Source organism: Fringilla coelebs (genome assembly GCF_963513975.1).
Source record: "Fringilla coelebs genome assembly, chromosome: 6".
NCBI lineage: Eukaryota > Metazoa > Chordata > Aves > Passeriformes > Fringillidae > Fringilla > Fringilla coelebs.
The window spans coordinates 17,229,372-17,254,997 of record NC_140034.1 but is presented as its reverse complement, the minus strand read 5'-3'; the positions used below and the strand labels follow the sequence as shown (position 1 = coordinate 17,254,997).

General features: G+C 40.9%; 2 protein-coding genes across 3 annotated transcripts in view; one reads left to right on the top strand and one right to left on the bottom strand.

Moving 5' to 3' along the window:
• The first annotated feature begins 7,519 nt into the window (after positions 1 to 7,519).
• On the top strand, positions 7,520 to 15,491 carry PSMC1 (proteasome 26S subunit, ATPase 1). Its single transcript, XM_084207200.1, has 11 exons — positions 7,520 to 7,565; positions 7,942 to 7,995; positions 8,818 to 8,914; positions 9,308 to 9,432; positions 9,906 to 10,091; positions 10,278 to 10,406; positions 11,296 to 11,392; positions 11,574 to 11,763; positions 12,775 to 12,926; positions 14,241 to 14,395; positions 15,192 to 15,491. The coding sequence occupies exons 1-11, from the start codon at positions 7,563 to 7,565 to the stop codon at positions 15,324 to 15,326; spliced, it is 1,323 nt and encodes a 440-aa protein (XP_084063326.1). The 5' UTR covers positions 7,520 to 7,562; the 3' UTR covers positions 15,327 to 15,491.
• A 2,814-nt stretch (positions 15,492 to 18,305) lies between these two features.
• NRDE2 (NRDE-2, necessary for RNA interference, domain containing) overlaps positions 18,306 to 25,626 on the bottom strand; it is a 28,190-nt gene continuing 20,869 nt past the window's right edge. Inside the window, exons 11-14 of one of the 2 annotated variants that reach the window (XM_084207938.1) lie at positions 24,516 to 25,444; positions 22,177 to 22,315; positions 19,742 to 19,813; positions 18,306 to 19,086 (exon numbers count right to left, since the gene is read on the bottom strand). In XM_084207938.1, the coding sequence (XP_084064064.1) occupies positions 18,961 to 19,086; positions 19,742 to 19,813; positions 22,177 to 22,315; positions 24,516 to 25,444 (1,266 nt within the window). In that variant the 3' untranslated portion in view covers positions 18,306 to 18,960. Of the gene's footprint in view, positions 19,087 to 19,741; positions 19,814 to 22,176; positions 22,316 to 24,515; positions 25,445 to 25,626 lie in introns of those variants that run through there. The other variant, XR_014616242.1, reaches the window with a different exon arrangement.

Below are 25,626 nucleotides of genomic sequence, written 5' to 3'. Positions count from 1 at the left end.
TGGGTTGGAAGGGATTTTAAAAATAATCTAGTTTCAACCCCCCTGCTGTGCACAGGGATGCCATTCACTACATCAAGTTGTTCAGGGCCTCATGCAACCTTGGACAGAGTATTAAGTACATTATCCTGATAAGTGTAACATTTGAGTGGTATGAAGGAAACCAATATAGAGAGCTGTATTTACAGCAGGGAATACAGACAATTTAATCAACTATAAACATATATCTGAAAGCCTTTGTCAGGGCTGACTTTATGTGAGACTGGGGAAAGAAATCTGTATCAGGGAGGGGCAAAGTTTTTTTAACAGACATGCTTCAGAGCCACAGCACCTGCCCAGCTCCTGTACTTTTCCAGACAATATTAGTATCACCAAATACTCTGGAATTCATTCTCCTGCCAATTATTAGAAAAGCCCATATGAAGCAAGATCCAAAGCAAACAGGGATCCCCACATTTCTAATTTGTCACTCCACCTGCCAGAACCACACACATCAGACTGAATTCAGGGCCTTCTCCAGATGTTTTGGATAGACAAGACTCCTGCATAGCCTCTACAGTACATGCTGACATGTCCATGAAGGGGCTGTGGCTCTTACTTTCAATAAGAGTATATTTTCTGTGAAACAGCAAAGGAGAACTAAAAAAAAAAAAAAGACCTCCTCAGCAGGTAAAGGAATAATCTGTAGAAACTGCTTCTTGAGGATGACTGACTTGACTAACTAACAGATTCAATTTGCATTATTAACAATAAACATAATTACATAGATATACCAACAATACTTCCAGAAAGTGCTGCAATTACAGGCTGATTGAACAGACTATGCATCATGAAATCAAAGCCTCAATTACTCAACAGAGAATGTGAACATGGTGAGACACTTGTGCAGTATTAGATTACAGTGCTGCAGGAAATGACAGAGGAACCATTACATTATAGTCAACAGATTAATTCAGAACCAGTACTTCAGGGAGGAGCAATTAAAGCAAACATATCTTCAGTTCCAGTGGCAAGGTGGTGAAGCTAGTGGCTCCTAGGTTACCAGGGACCTTGTTTTGCTGATGTCTCAGACAATTACTTCCCATTCTCCTGCACTGATGATAGCTCTCTCCCTTCTTTCCAATTTCTACTGCCATTAACACTCCAGTGCATTCAGCCCACTTATGCTTTTCATTGTTAGAGTCAGCCTTTCTTTCTATCCACCTCAGTGGGCTTTGAGACTGTCCCTAAATGCTTTCTGACTTCAAGACTCTCCTCCAAGCTCCTGTCTTTAATGAAGGCTTTGCTGGTGTATTTGTGTGGATGTGCTCTGCCCTCTGGCCTCTCTCTGCACTGCACTGTGAAGAGAAGAGCTGGGGCAGGGATAATGACTTTCCTGGGTTTTGCAAAGCAGGAACACTTGCAGCATCAGATGAGTAATTATAAGAACTCTGCCCTTTCATGATGGAAAACGTATGAATCATTAGCAGTTAATAAAACAATGGAGCACACAGATTTGGCAAACATTTATTACTCTCTAGGAATTTCAGACTTACAGCCTAAGTAGTAGTCAATATAATATTTAGAAAGCATTTGTGTCTTTAGAAATACTGCTTTGTCAGAAATGAAAGGAAAACCTGTTTCTTTTTCTTCTGTTAACATAAAAATTATTTCGCTGTCTTTTCATCTTTTGATTGAGTCCTGCAGAGTGAATCCAACTAATTTATGTGAATATTGATGTAATTACTGAAGAAATGTTCAGTTTGTTAAAACCCTCCTCAGTTATTAGTGTATTAATGGGTTGACTCTGAGGAGCACTGCGTGATGGGATCTTTTCAACATCAGCAACGATTAATTAGCCAGGTGAAGAACTCTCTATTCCATTTAGAGGATAACTCCATATTTGATCACTTATCTTTTTCTCTTTGCCCCAAATGTAGTAAGTTTCTTATCCCATAGTCTTTTGTTCCAGCTTTTCTAAAGCTACCAAAAACTTTACAGAATTTTAACCAGCTAATATGTCAGATTTTATGAAAAAAATCAGTTTCTTATTACATTTTCCTGCCATGCACCAAGAAAGCAACATAGCAGCATCATTCTGTGCTCACTGCTGAAGTACCACAGGATCTTCTCTTACCAAAATATGAGACCCAAGAAGCCACACTATCTGGTATTTTATAATCTCTGCACAGTGAGAAAGGGAGAAAGGTATATTCTTCTTACACTCGCTTTCCATTGGGTTTAGGATCCCACTTTGCTCTTGCTCTTCTCTCACTCCTTGGAATACTTTGGCTCAAACTTTGCCATCACTTATGGGAATGTATTTGCCACCAGGTGGATGTGATGTCTCTGATACTTCTCACACTTCTCTCACAAGGGAGAAATAGTTTCACTTCAGCTGTTGGATGGTAAGACTGAGACAGTCTCCTTCAGCTACCAGCCTGCCTGCAAGACTATGAAGCCTAACTTAGGGGAATTGTATGTTGCTCTGAGACTTCCAAATGAGATAGTATAAAGACATAAGGTATTATGTCTTTATATTTTTTAATAAAATTACTTCTTCTGCAGTATTCTGAAAATATGTATGAAACAATCTTCAAGGTGTCAAGAGTCTGCTACAGTATGGAAAGATTCCCAAGAATTTTATTACCAAAATTTTTGAAAGCATTCATGTGCTTCAGATGTTTTGAATTCTGCTTGTCTAGTTCTAAACAATTCCTGCTCCAAGCAGTCTGCTTTTCATTGGTAATCAGACCACAACAACCACACATCAGTGGGAGTTGATATGCAGATGAGTCAGTAGCCAGAAACTCAGGTGAGCTATCCAAATGAACAGATACTGCAAAAAATTAAACATACTAGTTGTGGCACTAATCAACACCCACCACAGCCAGCAGGCAAACAGGATGGGACAGATACTTCATGATGTACCAGCACACCTCAACCCCTAGAACAGAAAAGTGAACTAAAAATTATGCCATCCTGTTTGTGCTGTAGTAAAGCACAGTGGGATTAATACAGCTCTGAGAGTGAACACTTGCTGTACTGCTCAGCTGTCTCCTTAGTAATTATTTAGCTAAGAAACAAACACATATTTCCATTTCCTTATGATTCTTGCTATTCAGCAGTTGATAGTTTTTCCACAATTCCTGAGCTCCCTCTCTCAAATACACACATTTTAGTGCAATACCTTCCTTCAACTGTAACAGTATGTCAAAATGAACTCTGCCCTTTGCAGATAGAAATGGTTTTTTCTGCTCTATTCAATTTGGCATCATTTGCCCTTCAAATAAATCTTTGATATATCAAATTTGGTCCTTTTGGCTACAGAATCAAAACCAGATTTGCTCAACTTTATTTAAGGTAGTTGTTAATCTGCAAAATAGACAAACATGTCACTTCCTTCCAAAGTTAATTAGGGATATCTGGTTGGGCATTTTGACATTTTTCTTTGCGAAGTGTTTGGGTTTTTTTTCCCCCCAAAAATAAGACTATGGCAAGGGTTGGTTACAATTCATTTCTTTATTCAAAGAAAACTTGAGAAAAAACTTCAACATTGTCAACTCATTCTACTTGCTTTTTAAACTAAAAACATATATTGCCTTTCCATGTGGATGAAAAAAACTTAATTCTGTTTTCACAGAAAATGTTACAGTATACTCCAAGTTTAAACTAGTTATTGTTAAAATTAAGTGCATCAGCTATTTTAAAGAACAGTCTCAGCAACCTTTCCTATATGACCTTGTTCTAACCAATATGCAGTAATCAAAGCTTCAAAGCAAGTCTGTAGCTAATGCTGTCAAGACAATTAATTTTTAGTATATCTAAATGTTGCTTTAATGTGGTTGCTGCCAAGAAATAAAATTTTACAACAGTTAACTATGCATAAATATGTTTAGGAATATAATAAATGCCAACTCAGATTGTGTAAATGGAGGACAGCATATCCAAGAACATGAAGTTCATCCAGATAATTTCTAGCCATGCAGAAAATGTAGTTTTCAAATTGTTTAGGAAGTAAGAGTGTAAGGACTCCTCCTCTACTTTAGCATCTCCTTTCCAGTGCACAGTAGAATCTGTCCACTTTGGAAATTGCTTCAGTTGGAGTAGCTGAAGATTCTCACTGGAATCTTTGGTTCTACCAATGGTGGGAACACGCTTTGCTGTTTCAGAGGGATAAGCTCATGGCTGCAGCCGTTCCCTTTTACTCTGCTTCAGCTGCTTGGTGCTAATCCACAGTCATGAAGCTGCACTAAAGATGGGGATCACTCTGGGCTCTCCAGTGAAACGAGGAATTAGCAAGGTGCCTTCATTTCCTGTTTCTTCCCTTCCCTTGGCCAGCACAGGGAAACAAAGGCAGGGCGAGAGCTCTTTGTGCTGTGGGGACGCAGCAGAGTCACTGCAGAGGCAGCTGAAACTGCTCTCATCCACACTGGGGGCAAGGCACAGAACATCAGGAAGGCAAAGGACCACAGCCCTTCACAGCTGAGAAACACAGCACCGTGTCAAGGAAGACCATGATTGAGTCAGGAAACATCAGGGGAATCTTTTCTAAGGGAATGTCATCTTTGTGAATACCCAATAATTCACATCAAAGGGGTTTCAGCTAAGAGCCATTGATGTAGCTAAGGCTGAAGTTTGTTGGCTTCCACTCCTTCTTGAAAATGAACTAGCTCAAATGTACAGTACGGACTTCAGGAAAAACAGTGGAGGTGACATTCCTATTTTTAAAACCATTTTAAAAACCATATTTGGTGATGGGAGAAAGAGGAAGCAATCCTGTTGCCTGATATCAGGCACTTATTTGAGCACCTTAATTTCAAAAGTCATGTCCATAGTCCCATGGATGGGCAATGTAAAATAAAAGACTTCCAGAAGGTGAGAAGCCTTATTTTCAGTTTGGAAGAGAACTTTTGCTGAGTTGTTTCTGTGAGGAGCCCATAAGGATTGCTATTCTGCTCATAATTACCCTTCACATTGTTACTTGCCAATTAGTAGGCAGCAGTAATACTTTCCTCTTCTGAACTGTTTCAATAACTTGTAAGCAGCAGAGAAGCTTAATGGTTAATTTGGTACTTTGACACATGCACACTTAAAAGAAAAAAATTCTAAATGGTCCTTAAGCCCTTGCAATTTTATTCATTTATTGAAGTTGATGTAACTTTAAAGCCTATTTATGAAAAGAGGGTGTCCAAATTTCAACTTTTGAAAACACAACCCACTATATGTAGCTGCAATAGCAAGATTAGTATTTTTCCAGTCTGTGGGTTTATTTCATTTTATGCAAACATAAAAAGCTCTAGGCAGCTAGACATAGACTATGAAAGACAAATTAACATCAACAACATAAGCAATACTAGTAATTTCCTGTATGTGCAAAGGGAAAATAAACCTCTTTGCTATTTACTAATCTCAAGCCCAATACTTCCCCAGCCCTCAGCTGCCCTCTTCCTCCTCAAAGGCCTGGGAAGAGAGCTGAGGGCTTTACAGTATGCCTAAAAGATCAGCAGTAAGCTTACTACAGAATAAAGAAGAGGGGTAGAAAACACTAACTAAAAGCACAAAAAACCCCACCCTCTCTGAACAAGCCTCAGTATTTTTTTATATGAAGAGCTTTTGATGCCCCTGAGGCTATGTTCATCTTTAACAAACAAGGACTGTGTGTTCCTTCCTGTTACCCTGGCTCACTCTTTTGTTTTTGTTTTTTTTTTTTTTTCTAGTAAGCATAACCCTAGAAATCAGAGGCCCTTGGATAATTTATTTTTAATACAATATTTATTGTTTAAAGTTCCTAATTTGACATTATCTGTACTTTGCAATCAAACTAAAATTCTGGATGTGTAAAGTTAAGGCAAGCAGCCAGGTTACAGAACCACATTTCTATTTCACTTCCAGTTTGCCAGCACTATTCACCCCAAGAACTGAAAGCCATTAACCAGATCACCCCAAACACAGTGTTCCCCTTCTGCAGTTCATGTTTTCTGTCACAGCTGTTCCATAGTATGTCTTTAAGTGAATGAGGTGGGAGACAATCTTGCCAACAACCTTTTACACTTGCTCCCATATATAATTTCCTAATACTTATTAATAGTAAAAAAACAGGTGTCAAGATTTGCATTGTCAGCTTATAAATGGAAAGTTCAGCTTTTACACTCATCCTACATCCCTACAATTTAGGTCAGTTTATGCCATAATCCTCACAGTTAAAATGTCTGCAAAGCTAGACGGCACCAAAATCAGGCTTTCCAAAGAAAAAAGTGATAAGAATTCTCAATCATAACCAGAACTACCAATTACAGGTATAATTTGGAATAAATATGGGTATATCTTAGTCTAAAGGGAGGTTAAAGGGAGGGAGAATTGTATGAGGGAAAGAATGTTCTAGCATCTTTACACTGTAAGGTTAAAAGAAATACAGATGCAATCCTGTAAGACTGTAAACTCCAAAAAGTGATGTTATTAAAGCAAAGAATACCTGTTATATATAATTTTGTTTCAATGTCCTTAGAAGTTACAGAACAGCTGATACTGTAACAAAAAGGCAATAATAACAATAGAAAAGTCAAATTAAATCCACAGTGCACAACAGTAACCCTTGTGAGCAAATGGAACCAAACCAAAGTAGATGATCAAAACCTCACACCTTTCTACACAGTTCAGCCAGTGACATTAATAATTACTAAAGTTCCCTACTCAGACAGGAATTCTAGAGAAAGTGTGAAAGAAAAAACCAACATCAAAGCAAAGCAAAACAATCGCATATCCTACTGTCTGCTGTAAACCGAAGCCTCTTTTCGTAAACGCTCTGATCTCTACACTGAATCCCGAGATGGATGTCAATATAATCTGTGTGACGGTTGTGTGGGTGAGAGCAGGCTGGAAATATTTTCAGACTATGCCCTCATCTTGGCTGTCATCTTCCTGCTGCTAGCGATGCTCGTCCGGCCCAAAGCAGAGGAAGAACGTGCAGAGCCCGGCAGGAGGCAGAGCTCCGGCTGCGGCGGGCGGTGTCCCGGGGCCGCCGCTGCGGCCGCGCTCCCGGGCGGTGCCGCCGGTGCCGGTGACACGGGCGGGACCCGACCCGACCCTGCCGCGGCCCGGCGTCGGGCTCGAGTTCGGGCCGAGCTCTGCCCTTGGGAGCGCCAAAAGCAGACGCTGGAAGGTTCTCCTGCATTTCCTCAGGAGCACCGCGGAGCGGTAGAACTCAGTGTAGGTACAAAAGTTACATTTTCGTGGAGGGAGGGATTTCCTGAAAACTTCACTCATGATCTTAAAGTGCTGCCACAAGAAAAACAATTCTTACAGCACAGGCGAAAACATTTTTATATTGACCAGCTGATGCAAGAGACGGAAGGAAGGATCAGGTCTAGGAAAAAGCCCCCCGTAACTTTAAAGCTGTGCCTCTTTTTGCCGTGCCTCAGCCGCGCGCCCCTCGCGCCACAAGCCGCGGGCAGCGGCGCCCCCTGCCGGCCGCTGCGGCGCCACGCCCGCGCTCGGCCCCGCGCGCTCGCTTGTCCCTCGCCGCTGCCCGTAGTGACGCGGCCGGCCCGTGGCGGTGCGGGCGGTGCCGGGGCGGTCGCGGCGCGATGGTGAGAGCGGCCCCGGCGCCCCCGGCACCCCCGGCGGCACCGAGCGCGGCCTCGGGGGGGCAGAGCCGGGCTCGGACTGCGCCGCCGAACCGGGGCCCCGCGCCCCTTCGGGCTCCGCCGCCGGCGCCCGGCGTTTTGCGGAGTCACCGGCGGCGCCTGCAGGCCGCGGCCCGGCGAGGGGGGAGCGCGGGCGGTGGGGCCGGGCGGGACGCTTCTGTTTGGTTTTGGACAACAAGCTGAATAAGTTAGCGCTTTGTTTAGACAGGAGAGGTCCAATTACGGGATTTCTGTACGTGGAATTACCGTAGGCGTCTCGAATCACAGAACTGTACCTATATTATGGTTTTTATCGTTTGTGTTTTTACCTTTTGTCTAGGGTCAAAGTCAGAGTGGTGGACACGGTCCTGGTGGTAGCAAGAAGGATGACAAGGTAACTGAAATCCGAATGAATACTTACAGAACGAACTGCGGCTGTGACCCTACAGAGCCTGGCTGCAATAGGCTTTTGAAATTTACTTTCAAAACTTATTGTTGTATTTGGAACTGCATAAAATTATGTTCTTGCTGGCTCTGATGAATGTCTTTTCGGGGTGTACATTGGAGAAAACAAATGTTGTTCATAAATAAAAACGGGAGCTTAAAAAAACCTGAAATTTCCTAACAGAGATTTGTTTTTCTAAAAAAGAAACAAACTATAAATGTGTGAGGGTTAGAAAAGTCTAGCTGCCTTCAAGCTGTCACTTAAGGAGCTGTTGTTGGCTTGGAAGTGACACTGCACAATGATCTGCAGTAGGAGTGTACTTCACTTTGGGGGACATCAGGGGCCTCCCTGGTCTACTTTGGAAAAGGAAAGTTCAATGTACCTGGCAAGCAGGGTCTAGGCTGGACAGCTGAGTGTCTGATTTATTGACTGAAGTGCAGCAGGATGGTGGAGATTCAATATTTTTCTCTTTGTCTCATCTGTTAGTTTTGTTTGTGATTTACTTCAGGCTTGAGCCTTCCATGTCCTGTATTCACTGAAAAGTGGCAGAAGTTTAAATTGTAAAATAAGCAGGAGAAAAAATTTTTGAATATTCTTAAAAAATAAAAGTAATGTTTCTTTTGGGCTTCTTGCTACAGATCATAAAGAGAAAGTTTTGCTATTAAGTGCTTCACCTTGAGCTCTGTTTTAGTCTGTGCATTTAATACCTGTGTGTATTGTTTACTTGTTATTATCCCAAATTTTTTTAATTTAATTACTTTTATGAATAAGGACAAGAAGAAGAAATATGAACCTCCAGTTCCAACCAGAGTGGGGAAAAAGAAAAAGAAGACCAAGGGACCAGATGCTGCCAGCAAACTCCCCCTGGGTAAGCATTCTGCCTCTCCTGCAGAGCTGTGGACTGTCTGCTCCTGAGGAAGTACAGAGCTCTTCTCTCCTCAAGATCTGCCTCTGTGGAGGTCACTAACACAATGCCAAATGTAATTTTATTTCTAATTAACATAAGAAAGCCTCCCACAGAATAAGATTATTGTTTTGCAAGATGTAGCCCATGAACTCCCAGGTAAGAGACAGAGAAATTAAACTGAGTGAAAATGCAGGGGAAAGCATTAAATCTGTTTTTCACCTGGAGTTACAGTGGGACAAGTAAGGTACAAATTACAGTCAGGAAAAAAAAGCAGGATTTGTAGTAATGAATTAGTGGTTAGTTGGTACCATGTCAAACTTGTTCTAAAATCCTGTGATTCTGCTTTGGTTACAGTGACTCCTCACACACAGTGCAGACTCAAGTTGTTGAAATTGGAGAGAATTAAAGATTACCTCTTAATGGAGGAAGAGTTTATCAGAAATCAAGAACAGATGAAACCTTTGGAAGAAAAACAAGAGGTGAGGTTTAAGTGAAGTGTTACTTCTAATGTTGCAGTAAAATTTCTTCAGTAATGTGAGCTACTTCATATCAGAGAGTGGAAATAAAGTACCAGCAGTGCGCAAGTTGAAGCAAACATACCAGGTTTGTCACAATTCCTTATTAACTGGCTAAATTGTTTTAGACCAAGCACAGATCACTACAGATGAAGCCATAGGAGTTTTTTGTTTCTTGATGCTCTGTCAAAGGACAGTTCACAGATAACCATCAAGAGAGAAAGAAGATTCTAGTTATTCACATCCGCATGAATGCTGTCCTTAGGGTAGTACTAAATTAATAGTGGGTTTTGTTACTGAGCTCTGACTTTTTGGGGCAGTAGAACAGTAGGAGAGACTGGTTCTGCTATGTTCTGTCTGAATTGTTGAGCCAGTGTTGTACAAGAATGTTTTTGCCTGTGTTGTTCAGTTGTTCCTTGGGTTTTTGTTGACATCAGGAGGAAAGGTCCAAGGTGGATGATCTGAGAGGGACACCAATGTCTGTGGGTACCTTGGAGGAGATCATTGATGACAACCACGCCATTGTGTCCACATCAGTGGGATCAGAGCACTATGTCAGCATTCTGTCTTTTGTGGACAAGGACCTGCTAGAGCCAGGCTGCTCTGTTTTGCTAAATCATAAGGTGAGTTGTTTTTATAAAATCAAGTTTCTTACAAGTTCTTGTACTGTTTTTAACTGGCTATTTTTTTCTGAATACGGGAGAGTGCTATTTATTTTACACATCTAAATAAGTGTGCATAGGGATTAGACTTTAGCTTGTATTAAAATGCTGCTTGCCTTCTTTGACAACTCTTAATTCTTGAATTAGGTTCATGCTGTGATAGGAGTCCTGATGGATGACACAGACCCTTTAGTGACTGTGATGAAAGTAGAGAAAGCTCCTCAAGAAACGTACGCTGACATTGGTGGCCTTGACAACCAAATTCAAGAAATCAAGGTATTCAGTTGTACTCATTTACAGTTAAGCCAGCAATGTAACTGTTGTGCTAGGAGTTGAGAAGGGAAACTGCAGGACTGGCTGCTGTTCCTGTAGTGGTGTCCTTTGTCTTTCTGTAGTGTATTTCTTCATTAGATTTCACTAGGCAGACTCATGGAACTCAGTCTTTTAAGTGGGTCACCAGAGGCTGTGTGCACAAAAACCTTTCACAGTTGCTCAGGAGCTTATAGCTTATTACTTTGCAACAGGTAAAGTTTCAGTTGTTGCAAGATGAGACTGAAATTGTAAAAACTGCAGAGGCTATTTTGAGTGTCTGATGCCATCCAATCTAACTTAAGGATTTAGTCTTTCAGGGCAATTGCTTGTTTTGTTTTTGCATTTGTTTGTTGTTTGGTTGGGCTGTGTTGGGTTGGTTGGTTTTTTCCCTACCAGCAGAACTCTGCTTGAACCTTACTAAAACTCAAACCTTTTGTTCTGGGTAGGTGTCTAAAACCAAAAATGCTCCTAAAATTGCTGGTATTTGGTAACTCTTTATAGAAGGCACCCTTTCATAAAGAGTTCCCTGGCCCCAAGGTCATCTGTGGTTAATTGGGGTTCAGGAGCTCCAGGGTTCTAAATCTGGAATGGTGCATTGAGGATGGAGGAGGGGGAATGTCCACTGCTGCTTTACCACACGTCAGGTGGGAACAATAGGAAGACTTGTGCAGATGGAGTAGTTGTCTGCCTTAGAATTGGAGGCAGCAGAGGGTCATACTGTTTGATGTGTGTCTTGAAGTCATTTAAGTTCTTTTTGCTTTCATTGCTTTCATTATTGCTCTTTGGAAGATTCCTACAGATCTCTGCTGGAGATCACTCAGTCTTATAAAAACATGTTTTTCTTGTGCTTCAGGAGTCTGTGGAGCTTCCTCTCACCCATCCTGAATATTATGAAGAGATGGGTATAAAGCCACCCAAAGGAGTCATTCTGTATGGCCCACCTGGCACAGGTACTTTACAGTCAGTAACACCCGTGCTGAGATAATACAAGTTCAATAATTTACACTTGGTTAGTATTTAAATCATTGCCAGCTCTGTCACAAATTTCATACAACTGTTTTGTTAGGGCACTTTTTTTCTTTTTTCCTTCTCTGCAAACTAATCACAATATTTCTTTCCAACTAAAAATAGGCAAAACTTTACTGGCCAAAGCAGTGGCAAACCAAACATCAGCAACGTTCCTGAGAGTGGTTGGTTCAGAGCTCATCCAGAAGTACCTGGGGGACGGCCCGAAGCTGGTGCGCGAGCTGTTCCGCGTGGCCGAGGAGCACGCGCCATCCATCGTCTTCATCGACGAGATCGATGCCATCGGTACCAAGAGGTACAGACAGCAGGGATTGCCAGGGCAATGACAAACACAGCTTTATTAGAGACACTTCTTTTGCAGCTGCACTGAGACTCACTTTCTTTGCTCTGCTACCATTTGCATACACTGTTTTGATGTAAGATCTGAAGTAACACTTCAAATAACTTCCGTGGAAACACAATGTATCACAGCCTTTTAATGCTGAATAGACATGACCAGAGATAACCTCCATTCTCTTGTTACATGGCATTATCTCCAGGAGAAAGTGTCAAAACCAGAAAAAGACACTGTGTGTACGTGGGATTCTCTAGCTGCAAGTCCATATACAATAATTGGTTTCAGTGATCCAAAGTTAAAGCAGAATATTTAATATAGAATATATCCATTTGTTGTTTGCCTCTCAAGTAGGCGGCTTGTTACTTCTGTTCTGAGAGTGTTTTACAGAAGGTTACATAGTGTATGTCACAGAGAAGCATTGCTTGTGCCATACTACACTGTTGTTCAGCCCATATCCAACTGCATTACTTTGAAATTTCTGTAGGTTTGTTGGAACTGTCTAGTGCAAATAGTCTGTAAAGTAGTCAGTATTTTTTAAGTAAATAAGAAGGTAAGAAAAATACATGTTTACTACAAGGCCACCAACCCAAAGCGCTGCCAGCCCAAAGTGCTAGCTGCTGCCTTATCTATGGATGTATGTGCTGTTAAGAATTAGATTTTTTCCTTTTTATGTTGATTTTGTTAGATGTGAAGAGGATATTTCCAAATATATAGCAAACATGGAAAAAAAACCCCAGATCTCCTTCGCATGATGGCTGTTACATTCCCCAGCTGCAAGAATAGTTCGGTGTCTCTTGACTTACCTATATGTCACAACGTGATTCTGAAAACCTATGGGTTTTTTTAATATGGATAAACATTACTTTTTAAATTTAAATCTCTTATGGGTGTTTACAAACAAAAGACTTCTCTCCCACCTTTGTGCCAGTTACTTAGTGCTTTTTCTGACTATGCTTTTTTTCCTGAAAGGTATGACTCAAATTCTGGTGGTGAAAGAGAGATCCAGCGCACAATGTTGGAGCTGCTGAACCAGCTGGATGGGTTTGACTCTCGGGGGGATGTTAAAGTTATCATGGCTACCAACAGAATAGAAACACTGGACCCAGCTTTAATTAGGCCAGGTAAGGGATTTCCCTGCTGTGTATGCTTAAGCCACTTTTCTTGTGAAAGGACTTGTCATAGCTTGACAAACACAGGCTGGTAAAAAGACTGCAAACTTGTTCTGATTTGCCATCTCATCTATGCTGGTGCATCTTTTGAAATCAGAACCTATTCACAAGCTTCTAAATAGGAAAAAATTCTTTGGAAGAGAAGAAACGTGTTAATTCGTTTACATATACATAAACAATATGAATATTCTTCCTTTCTATGAAAATGGCACAGCCATTGTAAGCAACTGTTAATCAAGCTGTGCACAGCAGCAGCACACCTGCAGCGGCTGGGGAAGGCAGGGCAGCACCACCTGTGTTTAGGGGGGTGAGAGCCTAGGCTTTACCAGAGACAGCCTGGATCCTGGTGCAAGGAAAGCAGGCAGCTCCTTACTGACCTGGCACACTCTTGCCATTTGAGGGGATGAGTGAGGGAGACATGTTGAGCTTGAGCAGGCACAGGTAGTATTTTTAAATGGCCACTAAAAATGTAAGGATGTCTGTGGTGTCTGTTAAGTTGGAAGGTAGAAAACAACACAGAGATCAAAGGAATAAGCTGAAATACCTCCATGGTGTGAAGTTGCTGAGGTACGTGTTTGGTCTGCTTTTGTCATCACTTAGCTTTAGACCCTTCAGCACAAACCCAGTGCTGTTAGAGTACAGAGGAGATAATACTATGCCAGAATTGAAAGAGATAGATAGTCTGACCTTGCTTTCTACTTCAAGACATGATTCATTGTGGCAGGAAGAATGATGGAAGTGTTCAGGTTGGAAAGAACCTTTCAGGTCATTGAGTCCAACTATTAAGGTGTCATGGCCAAGTCCACCTCTAAGCCACATCCCCAAGTCTACTTCTACAGCTCTTTTGAGCACCCAGGGATGGTGGCTTCACCACTTCCCTGGGCAACCTGTTCCAATACTTGACAACCCTTTCCATGAAGGGATTTTTCCTAATATCCAATCTATGTGAACTTCGGGCCATTTTCTCTTGACCTGTTCCATGGGTGAAGAGACCAACCCCCATCTGGCTACAGCCTCCTCTCAGGCAGTTGCAGAGGGTGATAAGGTCTCCCCTGAGGCTCCTTTTCTCCAGGTTAAACACCCCCAGATGTTCCTTTTGATGTTCCTCATAGGACTTGTGCTCCAGAACCTTTACCAGCTCCATTGCCCTTCTCTGAATGTGCTCCAGCTCAAGAGTTACTTCCAGTTAAACCCTTCAGGTGTTCTTCCTGCTGTTTCCAACATCTACATGCAAAAAACCTTAGATTGAACTTCTCTTTTGCACAGGACGTATTGACAGGAAAATAGAGTTCCCTCTACCTGATGAAAAGACGAAGAAACGAATCTTTCAGATTCACACGAGCAGGATGACGTTGGCAGATGATGTCACTTTGGATGAGTTGATTATGGCAAAAGATGATCTCAGTGGTGCAGATATTAAGGTCAGTGCACATCACCATTGTTTGTACTTCAAAAATCAAATCTTGTTTTTGTTGCATCCAAAGCCATTGTCGCCTGAACTGTTTGCCAATTTTCTGTGCACACATCACTGAGGGACAATGAGATGGTTTAAAGTACCTTTTATGAGTACCAGGTACTCTGCTTCACAAATGGGAAATTATCAAAATCATAATTGTGAGGTAGCTTGTGTTGGTAAGAGTATGTACCTGTGTTACCTGAATATGAAATTTTAAAGTAGCAAAGTAGAAACTAAAAGGAGAGTGTGGATTCCTGTGCAAGGTATCTTAAACAGTACTTAAGATGGTACAGGATAAGTAGCATTTTTAGGAACTATGTTGCCAGGCAGATAAAAATGCAGTTTTATATTAGGAAGCTTCAGGGATATCCTGTCTGCTTTTTTAAAGCAAATAGAGCCCTTGCTACAGTTACCACACTCATGAGCTTAAACCAACGTGACACAACTGTCACCTCCCTGCAGAAGGATCAGGCAGCTGGTTGTGTCTGTCCTTGCACAGGGACATTACTGTTGTTACAAAGCTGCCTTTCTGTCAGAGAAGTGTAACTCCTGACTGCCTCTGTCCTTTCAGACAGGCTCACCTGGTGCGTGCTGCAGCCTGCTTCAGTGCTACAGAGCAGTATCAAAGCACTTTAGAATGGAGATTTTGTTAACACGCCTCACTTCTACAGTTACTGGAGCAGTAGGGAAGATGCAGCTGCCTTTGAGGGTGTGAAGGGCTTGCACAGCAAGTGTAACTATTCTTGCTTCCTGTGTTGCAGGCAATTTGTACAGAAGCTGGATTGATGGCTCTGAGGGAACGGAGAATGAAAGTAACGAATGAAGATTTCAAAAAGTCTAAAGAGAACGTTCTCTATAAAAAGCAAGAGGGAACCCCTGAGGGATTGTATCTTTAAGTCATCTGTCTCTTTGGGAACTATACAGAACTTTCTGTGTTGGTGAGAGTCCTGTGTAAAACCACTCAGCTAGTTTGCATTCATGAACAGGTTAAAAGCGAGTGGGTTGTGGGTTTTCAGTCAGTGTAACTCTTCACTTCCCAATAAACATTTATTTGAATTGAACTGTTTTGGTGGCACAGCCCTGCTATTTACATGAAAGTGTCTGTTGCGTTCACTGACTGAAGAAAAAGTGCTGGTGACCCAAGTGCTTGTCTCAGTGACCCACACCATGTGGGCAGGGAGCAATGCAGGTGCTCCAAATCTTAGTCCTCCTTAGGCATAGCAGTCTCTTACAACTACTCTAGCATTGCTGTTCTTGATTACCCTCTTATATCTTTTTTTAGGGGCTAACTAGGACAAGTGTCACTTTTGAGTCACCTCAGGTTCATCAGTCATTTATAATGAAAATCAATGACAATTATGCAACTGTGAGTAACAGTGAGATAAACTTTAAAGGTACCCATCTCTAGCACTTGCAGCTTATACGAGCAAGATAGATGCTCATTAGTAATCCTACCTTAAACATCTAAATATGTTTGGATAGGGTACTTTTAAGGTTAGAGTTTATAAATTTGTTTTTCCCAAAAGGGTTTCTGTTCATTAAATAAACCTCCAAGCTAGAGAATGTCTCTGAAAAGAACCAACAGTAGGAACACGTTTAAGGGCCCCATGCTGCCCATGGCAGGATGTGCACACTCCTAAGGCACCAGCCCCAGTGCTACAGGTGCAGGGTCTGGCATGCAGCAGATGTGCACAGAGAAATCCTAACTAAAGTCCCAGGCTTGGTGTTCTACAGCATAACCTTGAATTCTTCCCTCTAGACAATTCTGTTGCCTACAGCTCCATTCCCATGGGGGCTAGGTGTCTACTGGCTCCATTGTAGCCATGCATGTACTACTTCTGAACTATGCTGTGTAGTACTCTTCCACAAAGGGCTTGTTAAGTTCTAAGTAATTCATTTCCAAATGTTGTACATTTTTACATATAAGGTTTTATATAAAGTTCCACATGCAAACCAGTTATGCATTATGCAGTCTTTGTTCTGGGAATTTTCTGTGGGAGCAAATGCAGGCCAGTAATACTGGAGAGTTACACCCAGAGCAATGCCTTTGCTCACTGCCAGTGCTCTAACAACAATGGCAGCAGCAGGGCCAAGAGATTTTATTCTTCTCTGTAAAAATTATGTGGCTCATTGTTAAAAATGAACCCTACAGATGAATGGAGTCCTTTATTTAATCTGGATGACAGAAATCCTGAAATAGAATTGTTTTTCATCTGGAGCTAGAAAAACAAGTTTTATTTCCCATTCTTATAAACCTTAGGAGATCTGTCTCCTTGGAAAGATCACAAAAAGCTAGGGTTTTTTTAGCACTTTCTAATCATGGCAGTTCATCTCACTGTTCCTTGGGGGGCTGAAGAGCTTTATGACATGCATGGCAAGCAAGGCACTTTTTATTAGGGACATGGCTCTTACTGCTGGCTCAGAGCAACAGCCACAGAGAGATGGGTTCAGCTCCCTGAAGAACAGCTGCATTGCATTAAATGAACCCAGGGACTCTGTTCTTGTACCCTGTCTGCCACCACAGGAGCTGAAAAACACACGTTTGAAAATTCAGCTCTTAGCTTCTGCAGCAGAATTTAACTGCTGCCACTTTTGCCAGAGTTTCTGAACTTGACAAAATAAGTATCAGGAGAAAGTGAACAGCAAGTATATTCCTCACAAGGACAGGAAAGCTACTGGGGACTGAATTAAAAGGCAGGACCTGCTCCAGGAAGCCTCTGACCATCAAAAGGAAGGAAGCAGCCCAAGTGCTGCTTTGGGAGAAACTGCAAAGGAAAGGACTTGGGACAGGATGCATGGAAGAACAGAAAAGTGACGGATACAGAGGTCATTGCTGCCATCACTGGAAGTTTGCAAATGTGACTGCAGCGAGAGCTTGTTAATCTCACCCAGGCTCCCTGTGCCACAAAAGGTTGGACCAGATGATCGTTCAAGGTCTCTCTCAACCTGGGTCCCTCTGTGACTAAGCAGGAGCACAATCAAGCTTCTCCCCACTCCCCATGGCCCTTTCAGGGCTCTAGAGGAAATGGCATTCTGCTGTGATGGCAAAGCATTAACAAACACAGGCATAATTTGTCATCTTAGTGTGCAGGGTACAGAGTAACTTCTACCTCCAATTCAGGAGCTCTGTCATTTTTGTAGAAAGTAAAGATTTAACAAATAAACCATATTTTTCACAAAGACTAATGATTAAAGCAAAACCAGCATCACTTGCGATTACATCAATATTATAAAGCTCTTCAGAAGTGCTGTAATGTCATTTAAAATTATACATATTCCCTGCAATATTTAATTTTAGAAAAGGAATAAATTAAATGCAGCCAGGACTAAAGTGTATTCTATCTTCTACTGTGGTGGCAAACCCGAGCTAGAAGTTGTATTTCTTGGTTCAGACACAGTTTCATGTGTAATAGGATCTCACCAGCTGGACAGTCCCAACTGCTTTAGTGCTGCTAGTGACAATTAGTTTTCTCATGAAAAATGTCTGAAGCAATTTAGGGTATTCTGTGGCTGCAGGTATACTTGTTTCAGATGAAAATCCAGTTTCTGAGTCCTTGGGTCTCAAGGGTGGGGATGCTAAACAATCCTTTCCATGTTTCAGCATGTTCTGTTTTACAAAATAAATATATAACATAACTGTATCTTTAATTTGTTACCATATTTCATATTATTTCTCTAGCAGCTTACTAAAAACCTCATGGGCTATAAGCTACTTTAAAAATAATCACAGAAGACTATGCCTTCTTGATGAGAATCAAGTACAGATCAAACCTCTACTTCTCTTACAACAATTGCCTGGATTTGAGTCAAAGCCAGTAGTCAATTACAAAAATTTGTTTAGAAGTGAGATGCTTAGAGATGCATTATGGACACATTTTAATTTTTAATACACTCAGTTCTATTAAATTAATACAAAAAAACCAAGTTTCTTTTGAATTTTCAAATATTCAGGTATATTTTTCAGAAAGATTTACATTTAAGTGATCATTTGTCAAAACATACCAAAATAGGTGCCTGCTCAAACAAAACTTTAGCTTTTACAGTATATGTACAGATGTAATGGCTCTTTGACTTGGCAGTTGCATATGCACAGCCATACCATGCTGAAGGAAATTACTGAAGTCTGCCAACTGGAGGACAGTGGAGCATCCATTTGGCAGAAGTTTATTTCCTGTGCTGCTCATCAAGCCATAGTTGGCATGTACCAAACCTCTACTGAACCCTAGGGAATGTAATTTCAAACAATAGAGTAAGAAATGCAAGCAACTTCCAACAGGAGGCGATTTAAAGAGACTATCCTGTGGGAGCCAGCAATACTGCAGAGAAATTGATCCATTATTGTAGGCAAAATGCAGTCCTTGATTCCAGAGTACTTGCAGGTAGTAGAACTCCATTTTGATAGGAATTTATATAAAATATTTAACAACAAAAAAATGTCAAGTACATAGTACCCAAGTCCCAACAGAGCTCCTGTATGAAAATTGATCTAATTGTTAGCTTTGGAAGCAGCTTCTGTTCTTCTAGTAGCTTTTAAATCTCTAGCAGTAGATCCAGCTCTTCCATAGGCACCCGCACTCTCAATTCTTTTTCAGTCATTAGATCGAGTGTCTCCTGCAGATCCTCAGGGAAATACTCTACTGCATCCATATAGAGCACCTGGAAAGACAGCAAGAACGTTTTCTGTGCTACCTTTCTAGCAGGAAACGCAGTATAAAGTAAGCAGACAGCAACAACTCTGTAGCAAGACCATAAGAAATACCATGTATTCTTTACGGTAATAGGAACAGAATTAGCACTCCTTCAGTGACAGGCAAGTAGATGTTTAATCAAGGCTTCTCAAACTTGTACTGAGTAACTTTATTCAAACAGATAAAATGGAGGTCAAGAGGCACTGGAGCCTTTGCAGCAAATACAGACATTACCTGAGGAGATGCAGGTTCTCTCAATTTTTATGTATTATTACATAAATCAATTTTTATTTAGCTATGTATTTCTGATACTACCATGCTCATGATAAAAGCCTGAAAGACTCAATAATTTCTAGATCACAAAGGATTTCTTACTGCTGTGCCTCAATGCAACACCTTTCTGTCCTGAAACACAAACTGCAGTGACTACTGATCATGTTTCCATTTATGATACATCTCTTATTTGCAGAAAATCCTAACATTACTTCCTCAAAAACCTCTCCTTTCATTTGCATATAACTTCTTACATCTTACAACAACTACTAAAGCTAAACTTTTTTTTTCAAATACAGAACTTCAAAAATTAAAGTATGATGACAAGTTTACCTGTTTTCTGTGCTTACCTTTGCCCAAGGACAGTTTTGAAGAGCTTTATAAAACAATCCTTTACTTTTTTCTTTTTTTCCTAGTGAAGCCTGTGTGATAAAAAACCATTCATACTTCAGTACCGTTATAGCTGAAATACTGAAACAATTACTTCTGAGACAAAGAAATGATTGCTGAAAAGCTCAGTGTTCTTCTGCTGAGAAATAATTTTTATTATACATTGTGGTAGCTGTGTATTTTGTCAGGTTACTCTTCAGATGTCCTATAGGAGCTTCAAGGCTTTACTTGTAAGATAAGGAAGGGAACAAGGACTCTCAGCTATTCAAAGGAACCTGGACAGACCAAGAGCAGAATATGGTGCTTTGGCCACTCCTCTTGAGTTGGTATCAGATGCAAACTTGCTGATGGTACAGACTCTCATCATCCAGATCATTACTGAAGATGTTAACGGGCACTGGTGCCAGTATCAATCCCTGGGCTGCAGCACCAGTGGCTGGCCTGCAGCAGGAGTTCATGCTGCTGCCTACAAGCCTTTGAGCCTGGCAGTTCAGCCAGATTCCAGCCCACATCCCTGTCCACTTGCCTAACCCATGCTTCATCAGCAAAGACAAAACAGATCTATAGAACTTAGGGTAATACTGAACAATCACAACTTCTTCTATGACTGTGTCTGAAAATTTAAATGTTTCATTTTGCTTCTCTAAATAACGTTATTCCAAGCTATTACTGTATTTGTCTCCATCTTATTAGCATCTGGTAAATACTCCTTGTTGTTCTTGTGGAAAAGTTATCTTCCATGAATGAAGCACTAGTGATAAATACATAATGGCTGATCTTTAGCATTGGTGCATACTGGGGTCTCATGATTAGTTTGTAAAGAATAACAGTAATTCAGTTGTACATTCCTACATACAAAGTTGTATAAGATATTTACAAGCACTTATTTGTTTAGAAATTGTCACAATTAACAGTCCCACTCAAGAGATCTTCTCAAACACAGAACAACATTTCTTCTCCTGCCTCCTCTCTGTTTCAGTCTTCTGACTGCTGATCCCCCTCTGACAACTTACTACACCAGGGGATATGAACAGAAGAGTAACACTGGGGAATGAAAGTTATTACTTGAGTGTTTTCATCTTCCATATTGTACTTTGGAGAAACAAAAAAACCAAGATGACAAAGCTGACTATATCATTTTATTTATGTATTTCCAAGGGGAACTATGGAAGAAACAAACATTCTTGCTTTTCAGCATTTAACTGCAATGCCAGTTAATGTAACTCTTACATGCAGCTTTTAAGAATCAAAAGACTGTCAAAATTGAAGGCAAGTTACAGAAGCTATAGCTATGTTTTGCCTACCATCCATTTATTTTGCATATGAACTGCACCTCAAGTGTTGAGGGAGCTGGCAGATGTCACTGAGAGGTCACTCTTGGCAATCTTTGATTGATCACATCAATTGGGAGAAGGACCCAAAGACTGAAGAAAGCAAAACATCACTCCTGCTTTCAAGAAGGGGAAGAAGATGGACTCAGTGAACTACAGGCTGGTCAGCCTCACCTTGTACCTTGGGAAAGTGACAGCAGCTAACCCTGGAAACCATTTCCAGGCATGTGAGTGAGAAGAAAATCAGCAGCAGACAGTGTGAATTCACTAAAAGTCATCCAATCCAATCCAATAAACTGCCACGATGAAATGACTGGCCTGGTGGATAAGGGGAGAGCAGTGGGCATTGTCTATCTGGACTTCAGTAAGGCCTTTGATAGTCTCCTGTAAGAGCCTTCTAAATAAGCAGTTGACAAAAGAACTGGATGCACAGACAGTGAGAAAACTGTCTCAAAGAGGGCCCAGAGGGTGGTGATGTGTGGAACAAGCCTACTTACAGGTCAGTGACTAGCAGTGCCCCTGGGTACTATCGGGACCAATCTCATTTGACACCTTTGTTAATGATCTGGCTAAGGTGCAGAGTGCACCCTCAGCAAGCCTGCAGACCACACAAAACTGAGAGGAGTGGCTGATCCAGCGGAGTGTCATGTTGCCATCCAGAGGGATGACAAGGGGATGAAGAAATCAGCTGACAGAAACCTCGAAGTCCAACAGGAAGTGCAAATTCTGCACCCAATTTATGCTGGGGTCTACTCCACTGGAAAGCAGCTTGATATCTATTGGTATCTTAGGATGTATGTACTTTTTTCTATGCAAGATGACAGACACAATGTCTGCATCTATATTAAGACTACAATGTCAGAAGCTATTTTGCCTAATCCACATGAATTACCTTTTCCTTAATGTTCCCAACAATAAGGAGCAGTACAAGTCAAATATATCACCTTGCAAATCACAGAGGCATGGCAGCATTTAGTATTCATTTTTCTAAGAAGTATTCCAGCTGTGTTTATGAGAATTCCAAATATGGCAAAACAAAACAAAACAGATCTTTTTCTTCTTACCATAAAGTTCAAATACATTCTCCATAGCAGTGGACAATGGGTACCATTTTCACTCTGAACTGCATGTTCAAACAGAGCTACAATCCGATTTGTTAATCCAGTTTCAGGAATAGTACAATGTATTTCACCAACATCTGCCCTGAAACACAGAGAAGAAACAACAGTCCTTTAAACCCAAGCAAGGGACCACAACTGGGTAAGAAAGGGTAAAGAACAATGCACTGTGTCTGTTCACAGCACAATACATAGCCAGGTTTTTTGTAATGTGTGCTATAAACTCAATGTTATAAACCAGATTTTTAGCACTTGCTAACACAATGAACGCATTTCTAAATAGGAAAAAAATATAAATTAAGTATTTTTGTGAAAATTCATGTAGTATGCTCAAAAATAATTTCTCTTTGAACATAATAATCCACTATCATATGATCTTAAAACATCTTAGCCTACCTCCAAGATAATTTATCATTCTAAGCTTGGAAGAGCAGTTCAAAAGAAAGTCTGGATCAGCACATCTTCTGGTGCCCAGGCAAGTTTGTTCCAATTTACCCATCACTTTTGTAAGGCCATACATTGGTCTTCGATCGAGGTCAAAATTACAACTCTGGATTTTAACCACAATTATAACAGTAATTTTCACCCAGAGAAAGTTCCAGGCAGAACACAAAAGCAGGTATATAGTTTTCACCAAAGCACTGATTTCCTTCAACAGCTGATACAGACTGGCTTATTTTTGATGCTTGAACTTGACAAAACAGACTGGAGCACTGATGGCAACATCACTTGTCTGTGCATGTTCTCTTAGCCTGCCAGCTTGCTCCACTCACCAGTAACACTTGGCTCCTAACCTATCTCTTTTTTTTCATCTGTCTTTGAAGTAATTTTCACTCTCATCTTAACCTATGCCATGAGGGAAAATTATGTAACCTACTCTGCATGAGTCAAACATTTGAAGCCTTGTACCTAACAGTGACTTAAAAACATTCCTGTTTTACCCTTTGTGCTCATTTTTTCATCTGAATTCCATGCGCTTATGGGAAAATACAAACCAGAATATGAAATAGTCAGACACAGCACAGTCATTTTCTTATTTTGTCACAACATCATAAAACATTAGTTTTATGCATGACTGACAGGCCACTTATCTCCCTGTTGCAGTAGTTCAGCTCTGCTCTTGCAACACCCAACTTGTCCCTTATAAATGTAATCTATAGGAAAGGCTTTGCTAGCAATGAACAATCTGGAAAGGAACTCAACCTCACAGAGAAAACAGTTCTGAAATTTTCAGTTCCAAGTAACAATAATGAAAACCTATCATAGTATTAGTCTGAAATTAGCAGTAAATCAAATCACAATCCTCCTTTACATTTGGTGGCTTAGAATTCTTCTAATAATTTAGAATGACACAGACTAACAATTCAGGAACGTCACTATTCATGTCTGAACACCTGCTGTAAGCCTACAGCAATCAAACAAGTGGATGCACCATCATTTCAAAGTATACTGGTAATTGCGTAATTTCACCAAGTGTGACTATTGTGAGCTTACAGCCCTGTAAAACTTCCAGGTAACTGTTTCCTAGATATTTGTTGTCATGTGCAGACACAAACAAACAAGCTTTCAATGCCACTGCAGATATGTAGGTAGCAGTGGACAGGTAGCTCCAAACAGTGAGAAGACAACAGTTAAGAGACTAAGCTCTAAGAATGAACATGTACCTTGCTCCCCATATTTCCCACCCTTTCCTCCTTTGTCAGGAGCAAAAAATCTGAGCCCAGACCGCTGTGAATTCATGGAATTTCCAGCCTCTTCTACCTAGTAACAGCCCCATATGAAAACTAGACTCTCAAGGCCTCACTATGGAAACAAATCTGTCACAACTGTATTTGTGATTCAGGGGTAAAGTAGGGCAGTCAGCTCAGGCAGAAACTGCAGCATAACTCTGTATTATGCTCTTTATTGCTGTAGTACTAAAATGCAGCAGTTTCTAAGCTCACACTGTCTTGGCCATCTAAGCAGGCTTAGTTATTTATAAATTCCTTAAAGAAATGTGTATCATCCTGATGCTAGTAGCAAGTTATCAAACAAACTCAAACACAATCTGGCTCAGGAGAAAGGACATAAGGCTATCACCCAGGGCTTTTATTCCGTTCAAGATGCTGCCACTGACTCCTTGCTCAGCCTTGAACAAAAAACCTCCAGCTACAGCTGGAGCTACAGCTCTTGCAGCTAAAGTTTCTTCACCTGCAAAATGAGAACTGTGATAGCATTTTCTCTCCTCTGTTGAGTGATTAGACAGATTCAAAACAGCATAACTGCAAGAAGCTGCAAGGTGTTACCTCTGGACCTTCTCTGTGAGCTTTTTTCTCATCTGTTCTGCTTGGATTGCAAACAGCCATGGCTCTAAAGAGTTAGTAGACCTTGTGACACTATCAAAAAATCTTCGTGCTTTGCTCGCACTGTGCGACTTCCTTTGGATGTGGATGTATGACCTCCAAAGAGACTGGTTGCTAGGATACCGTTTCAGAGCCTCTGTTAGTGCCTCTCGCAGGGGATTCAAAGGATAAACACTAATTTTCATGTGGAATCTCAGTAAATTTGTATGCAGCAGCGTGACAGCTTCAAGAGCAGTGGGAAAATTTAGAATGCCAAAATTCTCTCCAGTATTTTCACATTTCTGTGAACTAGAAACTTCAAGTTTTTCTGAGGCCTGCGTATATATTAATACCGCAGCATCAATCCCAACAGTCAAATACTGAAAGAGTGCATAACAACCAACCAGGTTAACCAGCTGATCAGTATCCTCGACCTGATCCTGATCAGAAACTGCTGTTTTACTTAAATAATCTTGCAGTGCATGCTCATATGTTTTACGAGCTTTCAAGACATTCACAGGTGGCACCTGTCCACTATAGGGCACGTATGGTCCATTTTCAGTCAATTTGGTCAATACATGAACAGCACGTGATGTCACAGCTCCTTCAATACTTTCTAGCAGTTCCACTTCCAGCTGAGCGTACAGCAGGCTGAGGCTGCAGAGCTGAGCACTTTTCAATCCTCCTGTCCCTGCTGTGAAAAGAGCTGTGTCAAACACCTTCCTGGAATCATCTGTGTTACCAAGCAGCCACTCTAGGTAGGCATAGAGTTTCCAGAGAGAAAGGTTGTTTCGATTGTCAGGTGCTTTAAGAAAATTCTTGGCCAACTTTTTACTCTTCCTCCCTTGTGCTTTTAGCTTCTTTTTCTTTTTTGCTTGGAGACACTGAATTACCTACAGGGAAAAATAAACAGAGTATATTTTGAGAGAGATGGAAGCAGAAAGGAGAAAAAAGCCCCTCACAGCATTTTTAAATAATATAATTACGAAATTATATATTATCATATAATAACATTTATGAAAAACTTCAAAAAATAGTTTTCTATAGGTATGCCACTTTTTAATATGTACTGAAG